This window comes from Anabas testudineus, chromosome 7, assembly GCF_900324465.2.
Source record: "Anabas testudineus chromosome 7, fAnaTes1.2, whole genome shotgun sequence".
NCBI lineage: Eukaryota > Metazoa > Chordata > Actinopteri > Anabantiformes > Anabantidae > Anabas > Anabas testudineus.
The window spans coordinates 1,504,379-1,529,468 of record NC_046616.1 but is presented as its reverse complement, the minus strand read 5'-3'; the positions used below and the strand labels follow the sequence as shown (position 1 = coordinate 1,529,468).

Here is a 25,090-nt window from a genome sequence, read left to right as displayed (position 1 = left end):
ACTTTATGGTTAAACCGCACAGTGAAAACACAGAGCAGCTAATCACACAACATCGAGTACTGAACATCACACAGGTTAGCGGTGCTGGATAAGAGCCGACAGGGAGTGTAGAGCAATAAAAAGTCACTCATAAACACGAAATAAAAGTTCGCCACAGAAAGGCAGCGTCGATTCTTGTGCAAATAAAGCAGAGTAATTGCTATGGGAACAAACGAGTCCCTGCTTCTTTTACTAAATAACCTGTATGTTTTCATGTCTTTTACATTTCCCTTTTCTCAGTGAAGGCCACAGCATAGTCGCAGGTCGTAAACTCCCTTTTTTGGAATTGGTCGTTCAAAACTGACCTCTGAGCTCTATTTATACTGAGACAGTGATGTAGGATGAAGACACAAGGTCACACTGACAATAAAGTAGTAAACAGAAGTTAAGAGAAGCTGGAAACCAAGTAATATTCATATAGTGGACACTACTAGAACTATGACTTGGAAATGATCCTGTGTGCTAAAATAAAACTGTGCCTGTGGATTAAAACAGGAATAAAATACTGAATGTCAGAGACATGGAGTCAAATCTAAGGCTTTCTATAGAAATGAAAACGGACATGAAGCATCGTACTCAGCACCTGCAGCATCGTGTCATCAGTAAAACATTGTTGTCCTATTTAAGGATGTTTTTAGAATTTGTGTTTTCTTATGCGTGAGTTGAAAATGTAAATAAAAACTGGTGGACAGGAACTATTACATATAGAGTCACTGTATTCATTGTTGTCCTAATGAATGTCTCTGTACAGCTCAATCACAATACCACGTGCATGAGTGAAAACATTCATTCATGTCATTATTGTTGTCTTTTTGTGTACAAAGGATTGGGAGATCAACACAATACCACAAGAAGAACATGGGAAGTCAGAGCTGCTCGTGCATCAGGTCCTGAACACTAACAGTAGATTTTAATCAGTTTTCAGCAGCACACAAATAGAAGCTCACAGCCTTCAACAATCAGCTAAAGCTCCCCCACGGCGTGATTATCTTATCCGAGACAGAGGAAGAGAGTTGTGGTGAGCAGTGGTGTTTATTCTATTAATTTTATTTCTATGGCGACAGCTAATAATGCTAGCAGGTTAGTTCGTCTCTGTGTCCCAGTAGGACTGTATCCTGCTGCTGTTCATCTGACAGCTGGAGAGAAAAAGATGTGGAAAATCAGTTTATACAGCCCCACTGTGAAACGCCGCTGATGAGTTCACACACAGCAACACACAGATAAATACACAGATACACAACGATGAAGCCCGTGGCGTGCAGTCTAAAGGGGACCCATAACCTTGGATGAGGGGAATAGAAAGTGTATGTGTGTGCGAAAAAGACAGTGTGGTAATGAGAGAGTGGGTGGGTGCAGAAAAGGAAGTGGCGGAGAAGGTAGAAGTAAAGACAGAACAACAGAAAGCAACAGCAACAGATGAGAGTAAAGGAAGAAGAGAGACGACGAGCAAAAGAAAAGAAAGGAGGAGGAAGGAAAATACGGAAAGCCGGAGAGAAACAGAAAGGTGAGGAGGGGGGGGGTGACAACCTGTTGATCTGAATGTGACTTAGAGCAGAGAGCTGGATAAATACAGACGTAATGTGACGGTCGCTCAAACTCCTTGTGATGATTTTGATATGTTGAGTGTAAATCTGAATAAGTTTGAATTAAATATGATCATCAGCAATTTATCATGAAGCTTTTACAACATCAGAGGAAACAGTAAGAATCTCACCTGTAAGTAGATAATTTGCTACAATGATGAGTTCAACCAGCAAAGTGCATGTGAGAGTTCTCAACTACTGCACTTGGAGGTACTTTTTTTATACTAGTTACTTATACTACTTTATACTTATACTAGTTACTTATACTACTTTATACTTATACTAGTTACTTATACTACTTTATACTTATACTAGTTACTTATACTACTTTATACTTATACTAGTTACTTATACTACTTTATACTCATACTAGTTACTTATACTACTTTATACTTATACTAGTTACTTCCTATCCAGCACTTTTTACTGCACCACATTTATCTGACTTACATACAAAACTTGACCATGTTCAAAATGTGTTCAATTATCATGTAACGTCTTTTAAAAGCATAAAATAGTTTAAATGTATGATTACTTTAAAAATATTTGAGGCTGCTTCAGTATTAAAACAGTTAAAACGAGATAACAGGCTTAATGGTCCCTGTATGTTTAACAGTGTTGATTATAAGAGGCCACAGAACAAACTATAGGAACAAAATACAGAGACAAACATTTGTGTTTGTCTTTATACTATACTATACCATACTATACTATACTTACATTTTAGACTTTATAGTGAGTTATAAATGTGTATTATTTCCTAAGCCTTGGTACAGTCCTCAAAATACAACAGCGGGGCTTTGAAGGAAAGTTTTACCCTTAACGCTTCTGTTTCTACGTGTAGTATAATATAAAGTGAATCTGCGTGTTCTGGGATTTCATCCTTAGGTGGCTCAGACCTCACTAAGTGTAACATCACCACTGATCTTTATTTCCTTGCATTAATGGGGAATTTCATTGTGCATTAGCATCGAGCTAATAGGCTAGTTTTTAGCACATCATGGCACGATTTGATTTGACTGGGATGGAAACGTGTTATACTGTTGTAGATATTTGAATGTGCTGACATTTTTCATATGGTTGATTTATAAATCTCATTTGGTGGCAAATAAACAGCCTGGACCAGCAATGTTTTGACCTATTAGCCAAACTGCACGCCCCCATTCAGGAAGAGCAGAATACGCAGAACAGAAAAGAGCATTTAAAAAAACTCAGATCATTTTTTCTCCCAACATGTCCTGCATTTCTTAATTATCTTCATTTTTATTTAAGAAAGTACAAATTATACTTTCAATAAACTGTAATAGTTTGATAGTTGATCAGCTAAAGACCCCCTAAAAAGGGTCTAGACCCGTCCCTGTTTGGCACCATCCACATGCAACATATCTTCAGATGTTGGACAGTATCATGTGTATTATGTGTACGACTGTTTAATGAGACACAAATAAGTCAGAACTACTAGTAAACTGTGACTCGGTCTTGGATTTTGAGGTCAGATCTGTTGAGACTTGTTGGACTTTCTGAGTTGGAAATCTGACTTCAGGGAGCTTCCCAGCTCAAATCTCCAACTTTCAAATTAAAATGGAACAATTAGTTAAACAGTTGTCTACTTTTTCCAGTTCTGACCCTGAAATATCATTAAAATACACATTGGATATCCATGCTGAGATGTAAGTACATGAAAAGAAGACAAAAGGTTGAGGAATTACAGCTGAACACGTTTAAAATGGACTCTTAGTTACAGGAATATTATTACTGCCGTACAATGAAAGGAGAATGGAGAAACTTATTAACTTAGTAATTATAATTGCTGTTAGTTGTTCTTATTACAATTAAGTTCCATTGTAAAAATGATTGTGGAGTACTTATTACTCATCACTCCTGTGGTGAGCTACTGCTTTTATGCAGTAGAGCTGTTTTTGAAACACAGGCGTGAATAATTCTAGCTGGGGATTGCATTTTAGTTTCAGTATAATTTGATCAAGATAAAGATTTTAAAGTGTGTGTGAAAACCTGCTTGTGGATGTATGAAGGCTGCGAATGGTTAACACATTTAATGTATGAAGTGTTTGGTGTAATTTGTTTGATTAAGATATTTCTATATATATATAAAATAAATCGACTTATTAAGCAGCAGATTATATTTCAGATAATCATTGATGATGCATTTTAATGCTCCAAAGGATATACATGTACATGTACCACCATCTTCTCTCATATCAGATGGACTCACAAAGAACTCGTCAGGGTTTCTGCACAGAACTGATGTACAGCCTGTGAAAACAGTTATCCGACGAAGTAACCGACCCATGTGGTGACGTCACTGACTAAGTGATGGTTTCTAATGCAGTGGTGCCAGAGGGTTCAAAGGTCACACACATTCAACTGTAGTTTCCACGCGGACTGTGTTTACATGCACTTAAGTATAGAAACCAGGTTTATCTAGGAACGAGTTTATCTACACTAACAAAAACCTGGTTACTGTAAATATATGTATATGTGCACAGGGAAAAGAGACTTTAGACGTTCACAAGGCACTTTGTGTTGGTTTCCGTTTCAGTCAGGTTTTGGGTGGACTTGATATAAAAGAGACAGCCTCGTCCTCCTTTCATCCGGCAGAGTGGTAAACGTCTGCAGCCTTTGTCCTGCACATGCACGCTTGTAAAAATCAGATTAGAAATCTGGTTACATGCATACTTGGCAGAGAAATCAGAGTTCTCCAGGAACCAGGTTTCTCTAATCCCATACACTGATCACAGACACTAGACTACAACGGCAGGTGGACGACGGTCCAGTACAATTTTGGATTAGCTGAAGAAGAAGTTGAGAAACACTGAAAATACACTGACTGTCTTTCCTCTTTCTCCCACACTTTCAACTGTCCACCTAACGAGCCAATTTAGAAAAGGTGAAAACAGATGTGTCGGGTGGGGGGGGGTTCCTAACCATCATCCTGAGACTAAAGAAGCTACTTGGATGAGTAGTGAAGTGAGAGAACAGATGATTATTTGTAAAGTGCCTCAACTTGTCTCTTGTAATGTGTGAAACATTTGAAAAACTGTTCTCTGCACTGAAATTTGTTCTTCAAAGCTATTGACAGTTTTCCATCCATCTATCTGTTATTGGAACCACTTCTCCTGTTAAAAGGTCACAGGATTACAGGAGCACTCTAGTTTATTTTCTGAAACAATATCCAAAAAACAACTACCGGTATATTTAAAAGACGTCAACACTGTTTTTGCCAACAAGAATATTAAGAATTTTGTTGGAATCCTTTATTATTGGTCTTATTGATAAAGTCTAGCTGTGGAAAAATGGAGCGTGCCAGAGAATTAAATCAAGCGCACCCTCTCACAGGTGTTGTGTTTATGATGTACCGTCATGTGAGCCTGTGTGTCTGCTGCCAAAACCCTCTCAGCACTGGAAATCAGTTAGCTGCAAAAGCTTGTGTCACATTAACTAGTTCACATTGACTAGTTCACATTGACTAGTTCACATTAACTAGTTCACATTGACTAGTTCACATTGACTAGCTCACATTGACTAGTTCACATTAACTAGTTCACATTGACTAGCTCACATTAACTAGCTCACATTGACTAGTTCACATTGACTAGTTCACATTAACTAGTTCACATTGACTAGTTCACATTGACTAGTTCACATTAACTAGGTCACATTGACTAGTTCACATTAACTAGTTCACATTGACTAGTTCACATTAACTAGTTCACATTGACTAGCTCACATTAACTAGTTCACATTGACTAGTTCACATTGACTAGTTCACATTGACTAGTTCACATTAACTAGCTCACATTGACTAGCTCACATTGACTAGTTCACATTAACTAGGTCACATTGACTAGTTCACATTGACTAGTTCACATTAACTAGGTCACATTGACTAGTTCACATTGACTAGTTCACATTAACTAGGTCACATTGACTAGTTCACATTGACTAGTTCACATTAACTAGTTCACATTGACTAGTTCACATTAACTAGTTCACATTGACTAGCTCACATTAACTAGCTCACATTGACTAGTTCACATTAACTAGTTCACATTAACTAGCTCACATTAACTAGCTCACACTGACTATTTCACATTGACTAGCTCACATTAACTAGTTCACATTAACTAGTTCACATTAACTAGTTCACATTGACTAGTTCACATTAACTAGTTCACATTAACTAGTTCACATTGACTAGTTCACATTGACTAGTTCACATTGACTAGCTCACATTGACTAGTTCACATTAACTAGTTCACATTAACTAGTTCACATTAACTAGCTCACATTGACTAGTTCACATTGACTAGTTCACATTAACTAGTTCACATTAACTAGTTCACATTGACTAGCTCACATTAACTAGTTCACATTAACTAGTTCACATTAACTAGTTCACATTAACTAGTTCACATTAACTAGCAGTAAGGAAGCTCAAAGACAAATGAGAGGGAATTCGATTAATAGTTAATAAGGAGACAAAGTGTTTAAGACGACATCACTTTAGCAGATTCAGCAGGCGGCTCTCCCTCTTTCCAGCACTGGACAGAACCAGAAAAAACATAGTTGTAGTTAAAGTTTAGTTAAATATAAGTAAAACCTTTAGGAGCCCGGACTGTACAGGACGTGGATTTGTCCCTCCCCAGTGTGGGAGGTTTGGGTCAGACTCTCTCTGGATGTCAGCCCACACGTCTTGTTAAATAAAGGAGCTCTTCTTCTTCATCTTGATGCTACCTACTTGATGCTTGATGCCAGAGTTGACGTCTTGTTTTGTCCGTAGTGCAAAAACCAAACAGAAGGTCTGACAGAGAAATGCCGACCTCATACTTAGCCACTGTTGCTAAGCTACAGTTGGACCCTTGCAGTTTGGGGATTCAACAAATGGCCAACTTCTCAGCCTTTAGGGGACGCTGCCAGTCATGCTTAATAATCAAGTTCGTAATAAGTTTGTGGTTCAAAGTTCAAACGGACTGATTTTTCCATTGTGAACTGATGAGTGAAAAACACTGTGGAGGTGTGAGGTTGAGTCACAGTTTGCTCATGAAAAGCTTGATTTTTACCCATTTCCTCTGCGGTAAATAGCCGTAACTGTCAGGGGGTGCGGAGCTGTAATTCAGTTTATTTTGTTATGTTATATGAATGTGTGTTGTGTTTTGGTTGTATGATTTGATATGAATGATTCATGAGCAGCTGCTGTTGGTGTGTTAATAATCAACGCCTGGAGCATCTCTCTTCCTCTCTTTCATTATCTCTCTATCTTTTCATGCACTCTGTGACTCATTTTCTCTCTCTTCCCTCAGGTCTCTCTATCGCTCACTCTACCTGAACACCTTGGATCTGGGTAATAACGGCCAGAATAACAGGACATGTCTGTTCCTGCTGAATCTTCGCTCTCCTCCACCTCATGTTCTGTCATTTTCCTCTTCACTATCACTTTCTCTCTCGCCCCCCTGTTCACTTGTTTTTTCTTGCCCCTGGTTTGTCAGTATGTCATCGAAGTCATTTGAAGAGGGCGAGAAAAAGGCAGTCGAAACAGCAAACGCTGATCGTTTTCGCCACGTATTTAGTTTGTTACCTGCTCAGGTGGTTGGTTGGCTGTTCACTCTGGGTTCACTGAGGTGAGTTATGTTGTTGTTGTAGGTGAGTTGGAGAAAACCAGGAAGAGCTCCAGGATCAGAGGAGGAGGAGGATTCACATCTTGCTTTCCTGAAATAGACAAAAACAGAGCATCATGGCTGTCAAATAACTGGTAAGCCTGGTCAATACATCTACTGTTACCACTGACAGAGTGTAGTCAGTAGTTAGTATCTTTCTATTTTCTATTTCTTCTGTTAGAAAAATGTGGTGATTTAAAGATGAATGCATGCAACACAGAGCAACAGACAAAACTAGCAAGTGTATTACGATAAAAGTTACCATTTGAAAATGTATTTAACGTGCTTAGAACCTGATATTAAATGGAAATAAAGGCTCACTTCTCCCCTACTGGCTGCAGTGTTGATTACAGCCATAACATACAAGAGCTGTGAAAAATAGAGTTAATATGAAGGTGGAAGTGGAGGACAAACAATAGACCTTAAAATGTAAAGAGTTCCTTCTCTGAAGAGCTTCTCTGGATTACAGTTACTTAAATTCAAAGTCTATTTAAGTTATTTGAGCCTTGCACCTACAGCATGTGAGGATTCTGGGGCTAAACAAAATGTTGGGGAGTCACCAAAACTATTACTGAGCAATGCAAAAGGTTTTTATTTGCCATTTATGCATAAACAGTTAGAGCATAAAGAAATAAAGAAAGAGTAAATAAATAAACCTAGTCTAAGATTAAAAGAAGACAAAGTATTTAGTCACTGTATAAAGAATAACAAGGTAAAAATAAACATACAAATAAAATAAGATTTACTGAATTTTATGCAAATAACAACAGAATTTGTGAAGAAGCTCTAATTTATCCAAAAAAAAAAAACTTTATAAGTTAAATTTTTGTGTGGTTAAATAATAATAATAATATATTAATAATATATTATTGTTGCAGTTGTGATGCTTCTGAAGTTGCGATCACGTGATGCTGGCGATCACTGCAGGTTGTTGAAATATGCAATGTCTGTGGATCTTTGCTGTTATGAATCATTCTCTGGGGAGCGTGAGCTCTTTTTAATACTGTAGAGTCCGAAAAGTGTAGAATCACATTGGTGCATTTTTCACAAAATGAAGAAAGGAGGATGAAAAGAGAAGACAAAAAGATATTGGTTTGCCTCCTTTAACTGCACAATAAACAGTAAGGGCTGAAGTTTGGGTAAGATTATTAAAGTGTTTTGTTGTCATATAATGTTGTTAAAATCAGTTTAAGTTGAATATAAGTTTGTTTTCCCTCTTGGTGCAGTTTGTTTCATCTGGTGTGGACACTGTCGTCACACTCAGTGTGTAATAAAACAGAAGATGTTGTGTTGATCCAAATCATTTAGCAAACTGTGGAGGGGTCCTGGCGAGAAAGCACACCAGACTAAAACAGACCAACAGCTGGATCCCATGATTTGAGAGCACTGGACAATAAGTTGATTTTAGGTGATTTCGTCTGTTTGTCCAGAACCTGCTGCAGGATGAATCACATCCTCCGTGAAAACATGAAGTCGTGAGAAGGTGCAGTTCCTCACAGACTGGTGAGATAGTAACCTAGGGGACGACCGACCCATGTGAACATACATCGTGTAATTGTCAGAAACATGCAGTCATCAACAACATAGGACCTGACGTCTGTAGTTTGTAGTGATGCTTGGATTTTTGTACATATGAAAAGAAAAGAAACCAGAGCAAGTGTGAAATCACTATAAATAAAGTTTGTGTGTTTTTTTTTGTGTTTGTGCCGTGATGCAGGATGTCTGGGTTAGATGATCTGTTGTGTGTGTTTTGTTCTAATTAACAACACAAAAATACAGTTTAAACAGAAACAAACTGAGTCGCATCGTCTGCAAAAGTGGACACTCTTCGCAGGCGGTCTGCTCGTTGAGATTCTGTCGATGAAAAACAGACTTGGTGACAATAACATCCCTGAAGAACACATGTTGACTGTGAGGGCAAACCTCCACAACCCACACACATATCATACAGCTCTGACTCACTACTTTCAGTTATGCACTCATCAGCCCGGTTATTAAATGGACTTCACCGAACAGTACAGAGTCTGTGTAATGTCCGATTGAACCCGTGTGTGAATACAACAGCCAACTTTTTGGGGAATTCACTGCTAGTTAGCGGACGTGTTTTCTCTATCACGCGACTGCTGCTGCCTCGGGGTGCACTATGATTTGTGCAGCGTCCTTTTTGTGTAACATTGTGCCTCCTGCACGCTCTGCATGTGCCACCCCTCACCTAAATCAAACTGAGTATTTCCAGTAAGTGAGAACGCATCTGACACAAACGCTGTTGTGAGCTGCTTGTGTGAAAGGACAATTCTAGACACTGTCCAGAGCTCTTAATGAAAAAACAGGTTTAGTTTTAGTGACAGGTGCATGTTTTTATCAGTGTTTATTACAGTTTGGTGAAATTTGTACATATAAGAAGCCAAAGTCCCTAAAATGTCTCTACAGATTTACAGCAGATGTTATTTTATTACCTCATTCAATAAATTCTCATTTGATGACCGAAGAAGTTGCACCACTACATTTGGTGACACAAAAGCAGCAGTACAACAAAAATTTAAGTAGTTTGCTCAAAGCCTCCAGCATCACTGTGGCTTGATGTAAAAGCTTTTTCAGTAAGTTGAGCAATATTTGGACCGTTCTTGCCTAAATGTTGACTTGGAGCTGAACTGTTTCACAAAAACAACAACACAGTGCGTCGGCCTCATATCTTTGTCGTTCTCAGTCTATTTTTGCTTTATTTCTTTTAAAAGTTGGATTAAATAAGAGCCAAACAATAAGATATTCAATCTGAAGGTCTTTGTGGAAGAAAGTCTTTATGTTTTAGTATATTGGCTGTTTGTGTGTGTGTGGTGTCTTGAGTCAGTGTGGGCGTGCTGACTTCCTGATGTGAGGAAACTCTCTTCCGATGGAGACACACTGAAACATTTCAGAACTGATGTGGAAACACATTGAATCATACACAAAGACAGATTTTACTCATTTTCTTCATCTGGGTTTGGGCAGGTTGTGTTGTCAGGATAACCTGCATCCTGTTTGTCTGTGATGTTACTGATGACAGGTCTGACGGGAGCTTCGCTTTGTCTTTGCAGCAATAATTTACTGTCAAACTTCCTTAATTAAGGTGACTGCAACTAACGGATTCAGCTGTGAGAGCTGTCAGAAGTAACACGTGGAGCTGGAGCTTTACGTGCCGTTTCATGAAGGGAGCTCATTAATGACAAAACCGTGAAGCATGTGCAGAACAGACACAAGTTGTTTGAGTTGATCAGAGAAGCGCGACTGCAGAGACTTGAGAAAAGACAGAATGGTGAGTTTAAACAACACTTTTGTTTTTAGAGAACTGTCCAGGACTCAGGTGCAGCTACTGACTGCTTCTGGAAACACTGAGAATGAGCCAGACAGGAAATGTGCCATCAAACCAAAACTAGCAGCTGAAAGAGGCAAAAAGCTCTTGAGATGTGGTGTTGGTGGGAGCTGTCTGTGGGAACCTTTCATACTAGATGTTGTTCTGTTGTTGTTGTTGTTGTGCTGTAAAATGTGATTGGTGATTTGGTTGTGAATTAGACAATTCTTGTTATGTTTATTATAAGAATATGTCCCAGTTCACACACGCCCAATAGTTGACAGACAACAGAACTGACACTTGAGGCACTCATAAATCGCAAAGTGCAGGTTAAGGTTGAAGAATAAGAAGAAATCATCTAATTGCAGTTTCTCCGCAGCTCCAGTATTGTAGTCTGGGTGTTTGTTATAGTTGGTCACTGAATTGAGAGTCCACGTCTTTTCATTTCTCTCAACTGGAACCACTGGAGATTGAGGTTTTAATCGTTTTAATTCATATTCATATTTTTTTTATTGCAGTTTAAAATGGGTGGAATTTAAAAATCCTGCTGAAAATGACTAATTGACTTATTAATCTACAGTTGGCAGACACTTTTATCCAAAGAGACTTGGTGTGATGTGTCCTTTTAGGCTCATCACTAATGAGACACATTTTGGATTCTCTGGAGAGGCTTCATTATGAATGGTGGTGAACCTGTAACCCAACACAACCTGACAATGGCTGATAACTGATGCTCGCAGTGTTAAATGACTGGTCAGCAGAAACTCTGACAGCTTAAATGCTGTTGTCCCCTCTCTCTTATCGTGGCTACAGCAGCCGTCCTGCATAATCAGTGTGTTGTTTGTTGATTGTATGAAACTTGAACAGTTTATAGATACTGATGTTGTTTCTCTCTCGCTGTTTGCAGCAGCATGGTGTGGTGCTGATCCTCTAAGACCAGCTCAAACACACACAGACAAAAATACACAAACACATGTACACCATGAGCATGTCGGCGGTTCACTCCCCTTCTGCCGAGGACCCAGGCACACCCCCGCCCATTACTACACCTCCTCGCAAAGCTTCAGTCCGCCTGCAGGAGAGGTGGGTACTCACCACACACAGAAATCATTCTGAATGTTCTAATGTCTAACCTAACCCTAACCCTAACCCTATTTCCTCATGTTTCTGAAACATTTCCGCTTCCTTCAAAGTTAAAACATTCCTGCTCACTAAAAAGTCCAACATGTTCCATGTATCCATGAGTCTGTTTACTTCCTTTCAAAATGTCCTCATTTTACAGAATTCAGCTTGTTCATTTCTGTTTTAGTTGGTCCTGTAGTCTGACGCTGAACCCACACATCACACAGCTGCAACATCTACAGTTTGATTATTGGGTTTGAACCTCTGTTGCAAACTTTCATAGAATAAAACCAGAAAGTCCTGTTTTTATTTCAAATATCAATTTGCTTTCTAGGTATCCGTACTTTTTAAAACGTCTAATGAGTGAATTTGCACTTCCACTTCAAAATCATCGTCATTTTATGAAAGTGTCTAAAAACCATGGCTGTATTAAGAAAACCTGGATTGTGGACTGAAAGACGGAATCTAGTTACGCTGATGACACGCAACTGTTCTATTTCACTGGATGCCTCTACTCTCTACACTGCTCTCATTATCAGTTGTGCTTGGATGAAAGAGAGACAACTACAACTCTGGAAGACCTGGTCTTCCCAGTCAAACCTTCTACACAGCATCAGCATCAACTTAACGTTTTCAGCGACTGTTTCCACAAAGTCTGCTGGAAACTGAGGGTCATCACTGACGACCAGCTAAGCTTTCTCACCATAACTCCCCCATCTCTTAGGCAGCAGATTTGCTTCCCGCTTCCCCTCTGAATTTTCAGATCCTTATGTAGACACTTGACATATCTTTTCTCGATGACACTACCCTACTGACAGTGCAGCCATCACACACCATTACATCTTTGTGACTAGACGAGGTGGCTGGTATGCTTTATGCTCTATGGACCTGTGAAGCTCATCCAGGTCCATCCATTCATCCACGGTTCCAGAGGAACTTGAACAGACTTGACTCGCCATTTTTACGCTGCTTTCTTCATCTTTCTTGATCTTTTGTAGGCGGGGCTCCAACCTCTCTCTGCTGTTGGATGTGAGTAGTCTGACGGTGGAGCCCGTCTGCTCTGTCTCCACCCCAAAGGAAGTGTGGCTGCAGCTGCTTCACACCTCCACCCGACCTCTCACACACACACTGCTGCAGGAGGCTGTCATGGACATCAGCACACTGAATGCAGAGTACCAGGTAAAGCTTGTGTCCAAATCAACACCACACCACAAAGAACTTAGTTTAGGGTCGGGACAGGAGGAATAACACCTGCTGCTGCAGGGTAAGGGTTGGGGTACTGACACTCACCTCCTGATCTGACTTAGATTTAGATTTAGAGCTGTTTTATCAGTTCTGGTCCATCAGATAAAAAACACAAAACACAAACTCCTCTCTGAACGTAGTGCAGTGCACAAAAGAAGCTTCTATAAAAAATAATATATAATATATAAAAAACCTGATTCTTTAAAAGAAAACTTTGTTTTTAACATATATTCTGTGTATTTTATTGTTTTAAATAAAATATTTAAGTACATTGGTTATATATATTAGCACAGAAGTACAAAGTAAAGATTAGTAAAAAAGTCTTTGCTAACTTCATGCTAACATGCTAACTTCTATATCTGAGTTCCACGTAACATGAGGTGTGTTTGTTTTAACGTCCAGCCTGTCCCTGTTTTTTCATCAGAAGATCCCTCCGAACTTTGTGACCTCTGCAGAGCTGGATGTCCCAGGACACATGATGAAAGACAGATACAAAACCATCCTGCCAAGTCAGTGATTCACCTGATCGTCTCTCCTCAGAAGAAGCACAGAAGACGCTGTTTCACTCTGGTTGTTTGTTTGTTTTTGTCCTTTTTGTTCAGACCCTGAGAGCCGGGTGATCCTGAGGAGCCCGGAGGAAGAGATGGGGCCAGACCGCTACATCAATGCCAACTACATCAGGGTCAGAGTCTTATTTTATTAGATATATTTAACGCTTGGATCGTTCTCCTCCAGACAGGAGGAAGTTCTGCATTTAGATTTGTTTTAACTGAACACATTTTAATAAGAATAAAATAAATAAAACATAGAATCTTACAGCAAATATTTGTTCCTGCAAGCAATAAATATAAATAAAGAAAATATAAAAATATATAAAAATATAATACCAAAAATAAGCATCAGGTTATCACAACGCTTTAAATGCTAATATTTTAAATGTATAAGTGTTGTAGCTGAATATGGTAAATAGCTCAGGTGGTAGAGCAGTCATCTATGAACCCCAGGGTGAGTGGTTTGATTCCCGGATCCTCCTGGCTACTTGCTGAAGTGTCCTTGAATAAGACATTGAAACCTGTAGTAGCGCCGACATGTTCTGTCTGGCAGCTGTCCAACCATAATTTCCCCAAAGGGATCAATAAAGTATTTTGTCTCTCTTCTTTAAAAGTTGCAATCACACTGCTGTCTAAAATATCACTTTATTTAATTATCCTTATTTAATCATAATTTGACAAGACGGGTTGTTCTTACATCACCTTTTTTAACAAAGTGACAGTGGCAGAAGACGTGCATTTAACATTTAAATAAAAGTACAGAATACCAAAGGTCTGTAAAAAACTTGATTCAATTATTGGCTGTAATGTTGCAGCTGTAATATTTCCTATCTTATGATAACTTATAACACATCATTATTCATTACATGATGTATCATTAACCTCAGTTAGTAACTACAGCTGTCGGATGAGGATCAACCCCCCCCAACCCCACAGTTCACGTTCTTGAGTAAATGTACCTAAATGTAATTCAGACAAAACAGCACCTGAGAGACATGAGGGAAATCAAATCTCCCTCTTTAACTTTATTTTATGCCTTTTGGAAAATCTTTTGAATGGGATCATACGAATGTCAAGATGAAGTTAACCCCGAGGTGCAAAATCAGAAAACACAGATCTGTCAACATCAGAGCAAACAGGCGGACAAACAGAAGATTATCCATGGAGATAATCTGATCTGATAGCTGCTCGAAACAACAGATAACTACAAGCTGAGGCAAACAGGAACTTTATCGAGGATGATTTTAAAGATAAAACAAATGACAGTTCATGTTCCAACTTTTAAAATAAGGAAGATAAATGATAGAGTGCATCACAAACGAGGTGTCGCCAGTGTCTTTTTCAGCTAAAGTTTAAGTACAGAGAGAGCAAGTGTGAACGTGAGCGTGACAAAGTGACAACCTGTCGACTTCTCACCCAATATCAGCTGTGGTACGGTGGCCCTGAGAGCTCAGTGCACAGCAACTTAGCACAACACGATCGAACACACGCAAACTGTAACAGTTAACATCTTCACCAATGTGACAAAACACAGCAAAATACAAAACACAACCAACAAACTCAGAAACGTGCTGTAAATACAGACATACTGAAACACAGACAACTGAGGGAAGTAAATGTAGGTCGTGTGGTCGTCCACCAATCATGGGGTCGATGGTTGGATTCGATGGCCTCTGGTGGGTCACTGATGGAGTACTGAAAAGATAGAAAAGTGTATAAGTGACGACTTAATAGATATTTTAACAATTAGAAAACAGATATTTGCTTGTTCTCCAGCTCCCAGTTGTTGAAGGGGCAGAAAGAAACTGTCCATACATTCAAACACTGGTGATACACAGGGAGCTCTGGTCTAAAGGAGCTTTTAGATAATTACTGACTTTAGTTCGATTAGTTTTGCTTCATTAATACACGTCAGCATCGTTTCGTCGTTCAGCGGGAACCATGTTACTCTATATTATAATATATGAGTGACAAGTGAAGAGAAAATGTTTCCTTCAGTGTTTTATTAAAAAGAAAACAAGCTGATAGCGTGTGTGACAGCGCTGACACTCAGCGTGGGCGTCTTCTCGTTTGTGTGTGTGTGTGTGTGTGTGTGTGTGTGTGTGTGTGTGTGTGTGTGTGTGTGTGTGTGTGTGTGTGTGTGTGTGTGTGTGTGTGTGTGTGTGTGTGTGTCGGACAGCTAAACAAACAGAAGCTCAGATATGAGCCGTCGGTTTGTCAGCGTGGGAGTCTGACAACCAGGAAAACCACAGGAAGTGAGTGAGGAAGTGACATGTCCCTGACTCACCCCCAAACACCCCCAAGTCTCCCTCCTCCTTCCCCCTCTGCCCACGCATCCCTCACACTGTGCAGCCTCAGCCCTGTGTGTGTTGTTAATCTGCTGACATCTCTAAGGCTGTCACCTGCTGCTCATCACATGTGTAATAACTGCTTCATGTTTGTTTAATACGATAAAACCGTCGGATTACATGTTCAATGCTCTGACGCTCTGATTGGACGCTCGGCGGTTGTTATTGATGAGTAGAATCATTTTTATCATCCATTTCCTGTGTTATGCGCTCAAAGATGTAGGTGGTTTCAGATGTGAAGGGGGTATGATGAAGCTGTGGTTTCTTAATTCACTCACATAACAATGAATGGTGTGTGTTGTTTTCTGCTTTAGAATAAAATTAGGACAAACACAGAATTATAATGACGTCAATCAGCCCAGTGTATGAAAACAATCATTAGTTCTTTTATTCTTAATCACTTCTTTTCTTTCCAGTGTTTCTGCATTTCCTCTTGTTTAGTTTGATCTTCATGTGTCTTGTTTTTACTCGGCTCCGTGGGAGTTAGTTAGACGTGCTAATATTCAGATGGTGTAATATTTTACTATTAGCTGTTTTTCTAAGAGGAACATCTGACATCGTTTTATTGATTTATTGATTTATTGATGTATTGACGTGTGCTGCAGGGTTACAGGGGAGCTCCCAGGGCCTACATCGCCACCCAGGGGCCGATGCTGCACACCGTGGGGGATTTCTGGGACATGGTGTGGCAGGAGAGGAGCAGCATCATCGTCATGGTGACCAGACTCAAGGAGAACAACGAGGTGAGGAGGCGCGACTCCTCCTGTCGTGCAAGTGTTTGGTACTGTTGGTCAGAGTACAGCTGGGAAGTAACTAAATACATTTAGTGAAGTACTGTACTTTGAGCTACTAGTTACATATATTGAACATTTGACTGAGTTCAGGTTTAGTCAGGTAGTTTACTGGGGGGGGAGGGACCAGTACTTCTCACTTTCTTAGAAGTCAGGAGAGCCATACTGGAAAGTTGGATTCAAATATGCAGCCCCAACCACAATTTATTTACCTCCCTTCCTTTAGTCACTTTACAAAATAGGATGTAAAAAAGGTCCCGACCACGACCTTCGACCACCGGCTCCTTGGAAAAAGGAACTGACTTTTTCTTGTACTCTTTGTACCTTCAGCCCATTTGTGTGTTGATTCCAGAAATGTGAGCTGTACTGGCCACAGCCGAAGGAGAAGACGAAGAGGATAAAGGAAGAGGAGGAAGAGAAAGATGAAGGAGAGACGGGTCGATTTGGCAGATTCCTCCTCACAGTGACCAACAGCCAAGAGAAAGACGGGTTCACTGTCACTGACATGGAGATCCAGGTACGTCAAACAGGACAAGAGGCTTGTTCCAAACTATCTCACCAGCAAATACAGATCATAAATCACGTGGGAGTGCTGGAGCAGATCACAACTGTCAAGGTGCGCGAGGCGGGGTACACCTGGACAGGTGGCCATCTATCACAGGGCTGACACTCGTATTCCTACATCATTTAGTGAGCAGCAGTCATGAAATGACACAAACACTCAGAACAGTGTCTGTGTCTGTTTCTGTTCAGAAATGTTAAAGAGTCTTTTGAAAAATATCTTGTTTAGCACACGTCAACCTTTAAAGGCATTATTTCATCATGATGCATGAATATAAACATCAAGAACATCATCAATCAAAGACAAATGGAGGAATTTGAAGAAGAAAGTTAAACAGGTTTCTGTGAAGAAGACAGACCTGACTTGAACTGTGCTTTATCTTGTCTTGTGTGATCTGAGCTCTTGGTCGTGGACGTGTTTTCAGTAAAACATCAGCCACAGCGTGACGGAGAAGAACTCTGCTGTTCAGAGGAAAAAGACGTTATCAGCAGACTCAGAGATAAAGTGACCACATTTTGTTTTTGGCCTCTCGTACAGCAGCTGTCACACAACATGAGTGATGCAGAGCTACACAGAGAGCTCCGCTTCATTTAACCTGGACAGGTGAATAAAGCCACGTGTGAATAAAGCCACGTGTGAAACAGCGTCCTCTGCTGGAGAGTGATCTGCCACATTAAGATGTATTCATATGAATAAATGAAAACCATAGATGCTGTGACACGACTCTGCTGATTTCACATCATGTGATTTGGTAGAAAACATTTCTTTTTAAGACTTGTAAATTAACACGATAATGCAGCATGCGACCACACGTTTGTGGACTGTTGATCTAGGTTTGAGATTAACTACACCACAGGAACTATCACTAGTATCTGAGCTTATTCTCACCAATGCTCTCATATCATTTATGAACATAGTGTTGAAGTCAAACACTGGAAAAGTTCTAATATATCACTCAAAGAGAACTTTTAATTGAATACTTTAAGTACACGTGATTTTGCTGACAGTACTTTTATACTTTAACTTAAGAAGTATTAAGGATTTGATTGCACAGGTTATACTTATTATGTTTTACTATCTGTTATAATATATTGTTATATATTTTGAGTGTGTAGTATTTGTACTTGTCTGACTACTTCTTCCACCACTGACCATTTGTGTGCATTTCCAGTTGTGTTCGGAGCGTCGTGCCATCAGACACTACTGGTTCACCTCCTGGCCTGACCACCACATCCCACAATGCACCACTCCCCTGCTGAGACTGGTGGAGGAGGTGGAAACATACACCCGGTCCCGCCTACCACCTACAGATCAGCCAATCACAGGGCCCGACTCTGGTGCAGGACCAATCATCGTCCACTGCAGGTTGGTTCAGACGCAGTTATCTGTCCTTCGTTACCTCGTACCAAGAGAAAACGTAATGAAATGTGAGAGTAACATAGCTTCACTACTACTACATACTGTACAGTGGCAAGACAAAAGACATTTTGATCGTTAATGTCTTTATTGGGAACAACCATAAAAACCTCAAAGTGCTAGTGGAAAAAGTATGTGAACCCTTGGAATAAAAGCTCAGGTGTTAACAAAGGTTGAGAAGATTAGTTCAGAAGTGTGGGCTACTTAAACATTTTGAGTTTGCTCGGCACAAGAAGAAGAGACTTATGTGAGCCATGCCTCTCCAAAAGGCGCTTTCAGAGGATCTATGAATAAGACTTGTTTTCTCACACTTCTCTTCCCTTATTAGAGGAGCTGTAGCTCACATGTTGTCTTATCTTTTCATCATTGTTCATCTATATGTGAGTTGTTTCCTGTGGTTTTGGCGCCACAGGAGAAGTTCTCCCAGCTCCACTTTACTCTGTACAATGACTAAAGTTCATCGACAGTAACTCTCTATAAGAACTTACTCTATATTCAGACTGATCACTGGCTGCTGCAGAGACTGACTGAAACAAACTGCATCTGTACGGATGAATGTACTGAGTACTGAAGCGGCATCTTAAATCTATATATCTTGTTTTTCTAAATAAAATTAGTTTCAACAGGAGATAAGAGTCTTACTGAACATCATCTAAAAAAGTGATGGATGTGTTGAAAGCTCTTTCCTGTTTGACACTGTGGACGGTTTTAACTGAGCAACCAAGCAGACAGATGAAGCCAGGTGAAGTTCGTGTGGCCTTGACCTGCACTGTGTCTTCGAATGCAAATGACCTGATGCACGCACGAACAGTCAAAGAACACAGAGACAAACAAGAAGTGAGTCAAAGGTTCAGTTCAGAGGTTTTCTATTGGAAGGGATTCCTTCACTTTTACATCCACAGGCTTTTGTCTTTTTAAATCAAAGACACAGTCAATAACAGTTCAACTTCAATGTTTGTGGAAAACATGGAGAAACAGAACTCTCATTCACTTTATCAGGAACAAAAGCATTTATTTATGATGCTTAGAGGATCTGATTGTGTCTGTAATCTGATAATTTATATTTATATTTAATTCTTATGCATTTCAGGCAGTTTACTGTAGGAAGGCTGCACGACATGGAAGTGGCATACAGTACAGACCAAAAGTTTGGACACACCTTCTCATTCAAAGGGGTTTCTTTATGTTCATGACTATGAAAACAAGTGCTAAGCATCTCTGGGAACTCCTTCAAGAATGTTGGAAGACCATTTCAGGTGACTACCTCTTGAAGCTCATCAAGAAAATGCCAAGAGTGTGCAAAGCAGTAATCAGAGAAAAAGGTGGCTACTTTGAAGAACCTAGAATATGATATATTTTCATTTTTTCACACTTTTTTGTTATGTATACAATTCCACATGTGTTAATTCATAGTTTTGATGCCTTCAGTGTGAATCTACAATTTTCATAGTCATGAAAATATTGAATGAGAAGGTGTGTCCAAACTTTTGGTCTGTACTGTATATACTGTATTACACTGCACACACAGCAGGGAGACAAGTTTACCTGTTCGTTATTCAAAGACTGTGATGTAAAACTTCCAGAAAACATCTGTTTATCTGTTCTGTGTTGTGTTTGTTTTAGAAATGCACCTATAGTTTGTACAATTACAAACAATTAAAGAGAAAAAGGTGAAAATAGTGGAATGAAGGGAAAAAAATTCTGATTTCTAAGGTGTTAAAGTACAAATGTGACAGAGTCTCTAGAGGGAGTGTCGGGGGTCGTGGTGTTACGCTTGAAGCAGATGACTCGACACGGTGTCGACCTTTCGAAGCAGAAGCTTTGTGGCAACATGTTTTGATGCTTCACTTCACCACAACAAAAGTAATGTGACCAGAGGTGCCACGCGGGTTTTGAAAACCAGATGTACTCACACATCTGTTACATGTGTTACGGCCTGTTTAAAAGGATCAGTTTGCAGAACTGATCAAAATAACAATATTAAACGCATCAGGTGGTGAAATGCTGACCAGGTTGCAGGTGAAGTACGTTCTTTCTCATCTCCTCTCTGTGCTCTCAGTGCAGGTATAGGGAGGACGGGCTGTTTCATAGCGAGCAGTATCTGCTGTCAGCAGCTCAGAGAGACGGGTCAAGTTGACATCCTGGAGACGGTTTGTCAGCTCCGACTCGACAGGTGAGAGAAGAACAAAAAGTTCTGTCATTTCACATTTAACTTCTTCTTTTTCTGTGGTCTAACATATATTTTATTATTTTATTCTTCTTTGCAGGGGTGGTATGATCCAAACCACAGAGCAGTACCAGTTCCTGTACGCCACACTGGCCCAGTACAGCTCTCAGCTACAACACAAACAGGTACCAACCTGAGACAGTCAGCTGACGACTAGACACCTGAAAGTCTCTTTCAGTTTTTAACTTGTTCATTGTTATTTTCACTTCCCTTCTACCACATGTGAAGTTACTGAGAGCTCCTCTGAGTTAGATTTTCAATAAACTGTCAGTTATCACGTGTTTAACCAAAGAAAATATGAATAAATAAAACGTGTTTCCATTCAGTACTGATGTGTGAGTGGTTGGAGACGGTTCATTAGGAAGCAGCTGCTGGAGCTAATTTTCCTTAAGAGAAAATGCAACAGGACGAAATTATAAACCTCAAACTGTGAAACAAAGAGCCACAATATAAAATGAGGCCTTTGTTTCTTTTATTAATTCATGTTAATGAACCAATGTTCAGCTCCACACAGACCTGGATGTTTAAATCATAATTCCTGTGTCAGGATTTTAAGTAGTTTCTAATTCTGCATTTTGCTTTTGTCCATTCGTCAACTTGTATTTCTGATATTTCCATATTTTTTCCATTCAGATTTTTAATGCACAAATAAAAAATAAAAACTAGTAGATGGAAACCTAACAGGATGTTTGTTTGTCACCAGGAGCAGAACCAGGCAGCAGCACCACAGAACTCAGAGGACCAAGTCAGCATACAGCTACAGAACCTCCAACTGGACAGCACACAGAACAGAAAGAACTAACACCCAGCACCTCCAGAGGGCCAGACGAACAGCAACCCAGTAGACCTCAGAACCACACACAGAACCACATAAGAAAGAGAAAATAAGAGGAGGAAAATGACACCAGCTACAAAATCCAAAAAACTGATCCAGTAACAGAGAAGAGAGTTTGGGCCACTGTATCCAGGGTGTTCCAGCATCATACAGCTGGGTGCAGCTCAGTGTAGAAGCAGCATCCAGAGAACCTGAAGAACTGATCCAGGGCCGATTGCTGAGCATCGTGTTCATTCTGGACTGAAAAACCCAGAAAACAGAACAGATCCAAGAAGCTTGAACCAAGAGACCCAAGTAGAAAAAGTGATGGAAAATGTCAGTGTCAAAATTAACACAAGATCAATTCAAATAAAGCAGAAAGATTCTTTAACACAGTCAAGTTCTTTTTATTTGAAGTGTATTCTGCTCTAGAAGTAAGAAAAGCACATTAAACATCCACCTGACATGAATGAAAATACTGAGACTAAACTCCAGCTTTGGATGAAGGTAATGATTGGTTCATTCAGTTTTTAGCAGCCTTTAACAAACCAAACAACTCTTCATCCATTCAGCTCGACGTTGCTTTTGTCATGTTGCTGTTGTTTGTATCTCTTGTTTTAAAGGTGTCACAGGATGGGACCACAAACGAGTTTACGTTTAAACCAGTTCAGATGAAAAACTCCAGAACTGTCATTAACTGTCTGTGTTTGTCAGCTCGGTCTCTGATCTGAGAAACATTCTTTTGCTGCACATTCAGCTTCATCTGTACCACTCTGGATGAATTACAAACCAGAGAGGTCAGCACAGAACCAGCCTTCCTAATCAGTTTACTACCCCAGCAGACAGCAGCAAAGAATACTTCACTGGTAATACTTCACTGGTAATACTTCACTGGTAATACTGCACTGGTAATACTGCACTGGTAATACTGCACTGGTAATACTTCACTGGTAATACTGCAGTGGTAATACTTCACTGGTAATACTGCACTGGTAATACTGCACTGGTAATACTGCACTGGTAATACTTCACTGGTAATACTTCACTGGTAATACTGCACTGGTAATACTTCACTGGTAATACTTCACTGGTAATACTGCACTGGTAATACTGCACTGGTAATACTTCACTGGTAATACTTCACTAGTATTACTTCACTGGTAATACTTCACTGGTAATACTGCACTGGTAATACTGCACTGGTAATACTGCACTGGTAATACTTCACTGGTAATACTGCACTTGTAATACTTCACTGGTAATACTGCACTGGTAATACTGCACTGGTAATACTTCACTGGTAATACTTCACTGGTAATACTGCACTGGTAATACTGCACTGGTAATACTGCACTGGTAATACTTCACTGGTAATACAGCACTGGTAATACTTGACTGGTAGTACTGCACTTGTAATACTTCACTGGTAATACTGCACTGGTAATACTTCACTGGTAATACTTCACTGGTAATACTTCACTGGTAATACTGCACTGGTAATACTGCACTGGTAATACTTCACTGGTAATACTGCACTGGTAATACTGCACTGGTAATACTGCACTGGTAATACTGCACTGGTAATACTGCACTGGTAATACTTCACTGGTAATACTGCACTGGTAATACTGCACTGGTAATACTTCACTGGTAATACTTCACTAGTATTACTTCACTGGTAATACTGCACTGGTAATACTTCACTGGTAATACTGCACTGGTAATACTGCACTGGTAATACTTCACTGGTAATACTTCACTGGTAATACTTCACTGGTAATACTGCACTGGTAATACTTCACTGGTAATACTGCACTGGTAATACTGCACTGGTAATACTTCACTAGTATTACTTCACTGGTAATACTTCACTGGTAATACTTCACTGGTAATACTTCACTGGTAATACTTCACTGGTAATACTTCACTGGTAATACTTCACTGGTAATACTTCACTGGTAATACTTCACTGGTAATACTTCACTGGTAATACTTTGCTGGTAATACTGCACTGGTAATACTTCACTGGTAATACTTCACTGGTAATACTTCACTGGTAATACTTCACTGGTAATACTTTGCTGGTAGTACTGCACTGGTAATACTTCACTGGTAATACTTCACTGGTAATACTTCACTGGTAATACTTCACTGGTAATACTGCACTGGTAATACTTCACTGGTAATACTTTGCTGGTAATACTTCACTGGTAATACTTTGCTGGTAATACTGCACTGGTAATACTTCACTGGTAATACTTTGCTGGTAATACTTCACTGGTAATACTTCACTGGTAATACTTTGCTGGTAATACTTCACTGGTAATACTTCACTGGTAATACTTTGCTGGTAGTACTGCACAGGTAATACTTAGAGTCACAATAGTTCACATGGAGTCATGTGTGTAACTTCCCCAACACAAACGTTGTGTTTGTCTTCTCACTTTTGCTCTGGTATCACTGTACTGTAACAGTTTGGCTGCAGTAGATGTTATAAGACATAAGTGAGTACATGTCTCTTACAATGTCGGTGGTGAACTAACTGTTAATTCAACGGTTTTTGTGCTCGTCTTGTGCTCTTGCCCTGTGTTGATCCAGTTGTGTGTGAGTGAGCTTGTGGCTTCATGTGTTCATCTGTACTTTCCGTTGAATCTGAAGTTGGGTCTTTGTGTTAAACATGACAGCATGGCGAGAATTAAAGAGGTGTCAACAGTTGATTTGAGTCCACCTGCTGATGTTTATCCTATTTTTCCATCATATTTGTGTTTTACAAATCTTAATAAGAGCAGTGATTAAGAACAGAACGGAGGATTTTGGTTGCAACCAAAGTCAAAATCCAAAGACCAAAGAAGAAGAGGATTTGCATGCAACAAGTTTCTTTTTATTTTGGCAACATGTGAACAGATCAGTGTGCAGTAAAAAGACCTGAGGACCCCAGGTGAACCTGCTGAGTTCCTGTGACAAATTGAAAATCATTTAAAAAAACAGTCAATAACCTAGTGACCTAAAAGCAGGTGTTAACAGCTGTACTGGAAATAATTAATAATAGGAAACAATAGAGCACGCTGACATTTCTAATACACTAGCACAACGAAATAATTCAGAGACAAATGTATGTACAGTGGATTGTTTAAACAGCAGACAGGTTACGTGCACTTGTTATTATTTTAAAAACAAGTGATGATCACAAATAGGTATTAGTGAGTTTCTCCATTCTTCATATATATTTTTTTGCTGCACTGGAAATTAAACAGTTCATGTTTTATTATTTCATTATTCTCTGCAGGTGTTTGGTGCACTGTTGATAAAAACAAAGCATTTGTAAGTGCATCGTATGTAAAGTAGAGGGCAGTGTTTTAATTTACATAGAAGCATCAGTCTTCTCTTTT

The 25,090-nt window shown here is 39.6% G+C and overlaps 1 protein-coding gene across 8 annotated transcripts; it reads left to right on the top strand.

The window, feature by feature from the left end:
• Positions 1–1,469: 1,469 nt before the first annotated feature.
• On the top strand, positions 1,470–22,096 carry LOC113167505 (protein tyrosine phosphatase non-receptor type 7). Of its 8 annotated transcripts, none has more exons than XM_026368186.1 (13): positions 1,470–1,543; positions 7,284–7,392; positions 10,404–10,589; positions 11,536–11,708; positions 12,746–12,926; positions 13,417–13,501; positions 13,595–13,674; positions 16,497–16,634; positions 17,035–17,199; positions 18,416–18,609; positions 20,720–20,833; positions 20,928–21,012; positions 21,591–22,096. In XM_026368186.1, the coding sequence occupies exons 4-13, from the start codon at positions 11,599–11,601 to the stop codon at positions 21,687–21,689; spliced, it is 1,251 nt and encodes a 416-aa protein (XP_026223971.1). In that variant the 5' UTR covers positions 1,470–1,543; positions 7,284–7,392; positions 10,404–10,589; positions 11,536–11,598; the 3' UTR covers positions 21,690–22,096. The 8 variants fall into 8 exon arrangements, with proteins under 8 accessions (XP_026223971.1, XP_026223963.1, XP_026223969.1 ...); XM_026368178.1 differs by having other exon boundaries at positions 11,533–11,708; XM_026368181.1 differs by lacking the exon at positions 1,470–1,543 and adding an exon at positions 6,927–6,984 and having other exon boundaries at positions 11,533–11,708.
• The last annotated feature ends 2,994 nt before the right edge of the window (positions 22,097–25,090 follow it).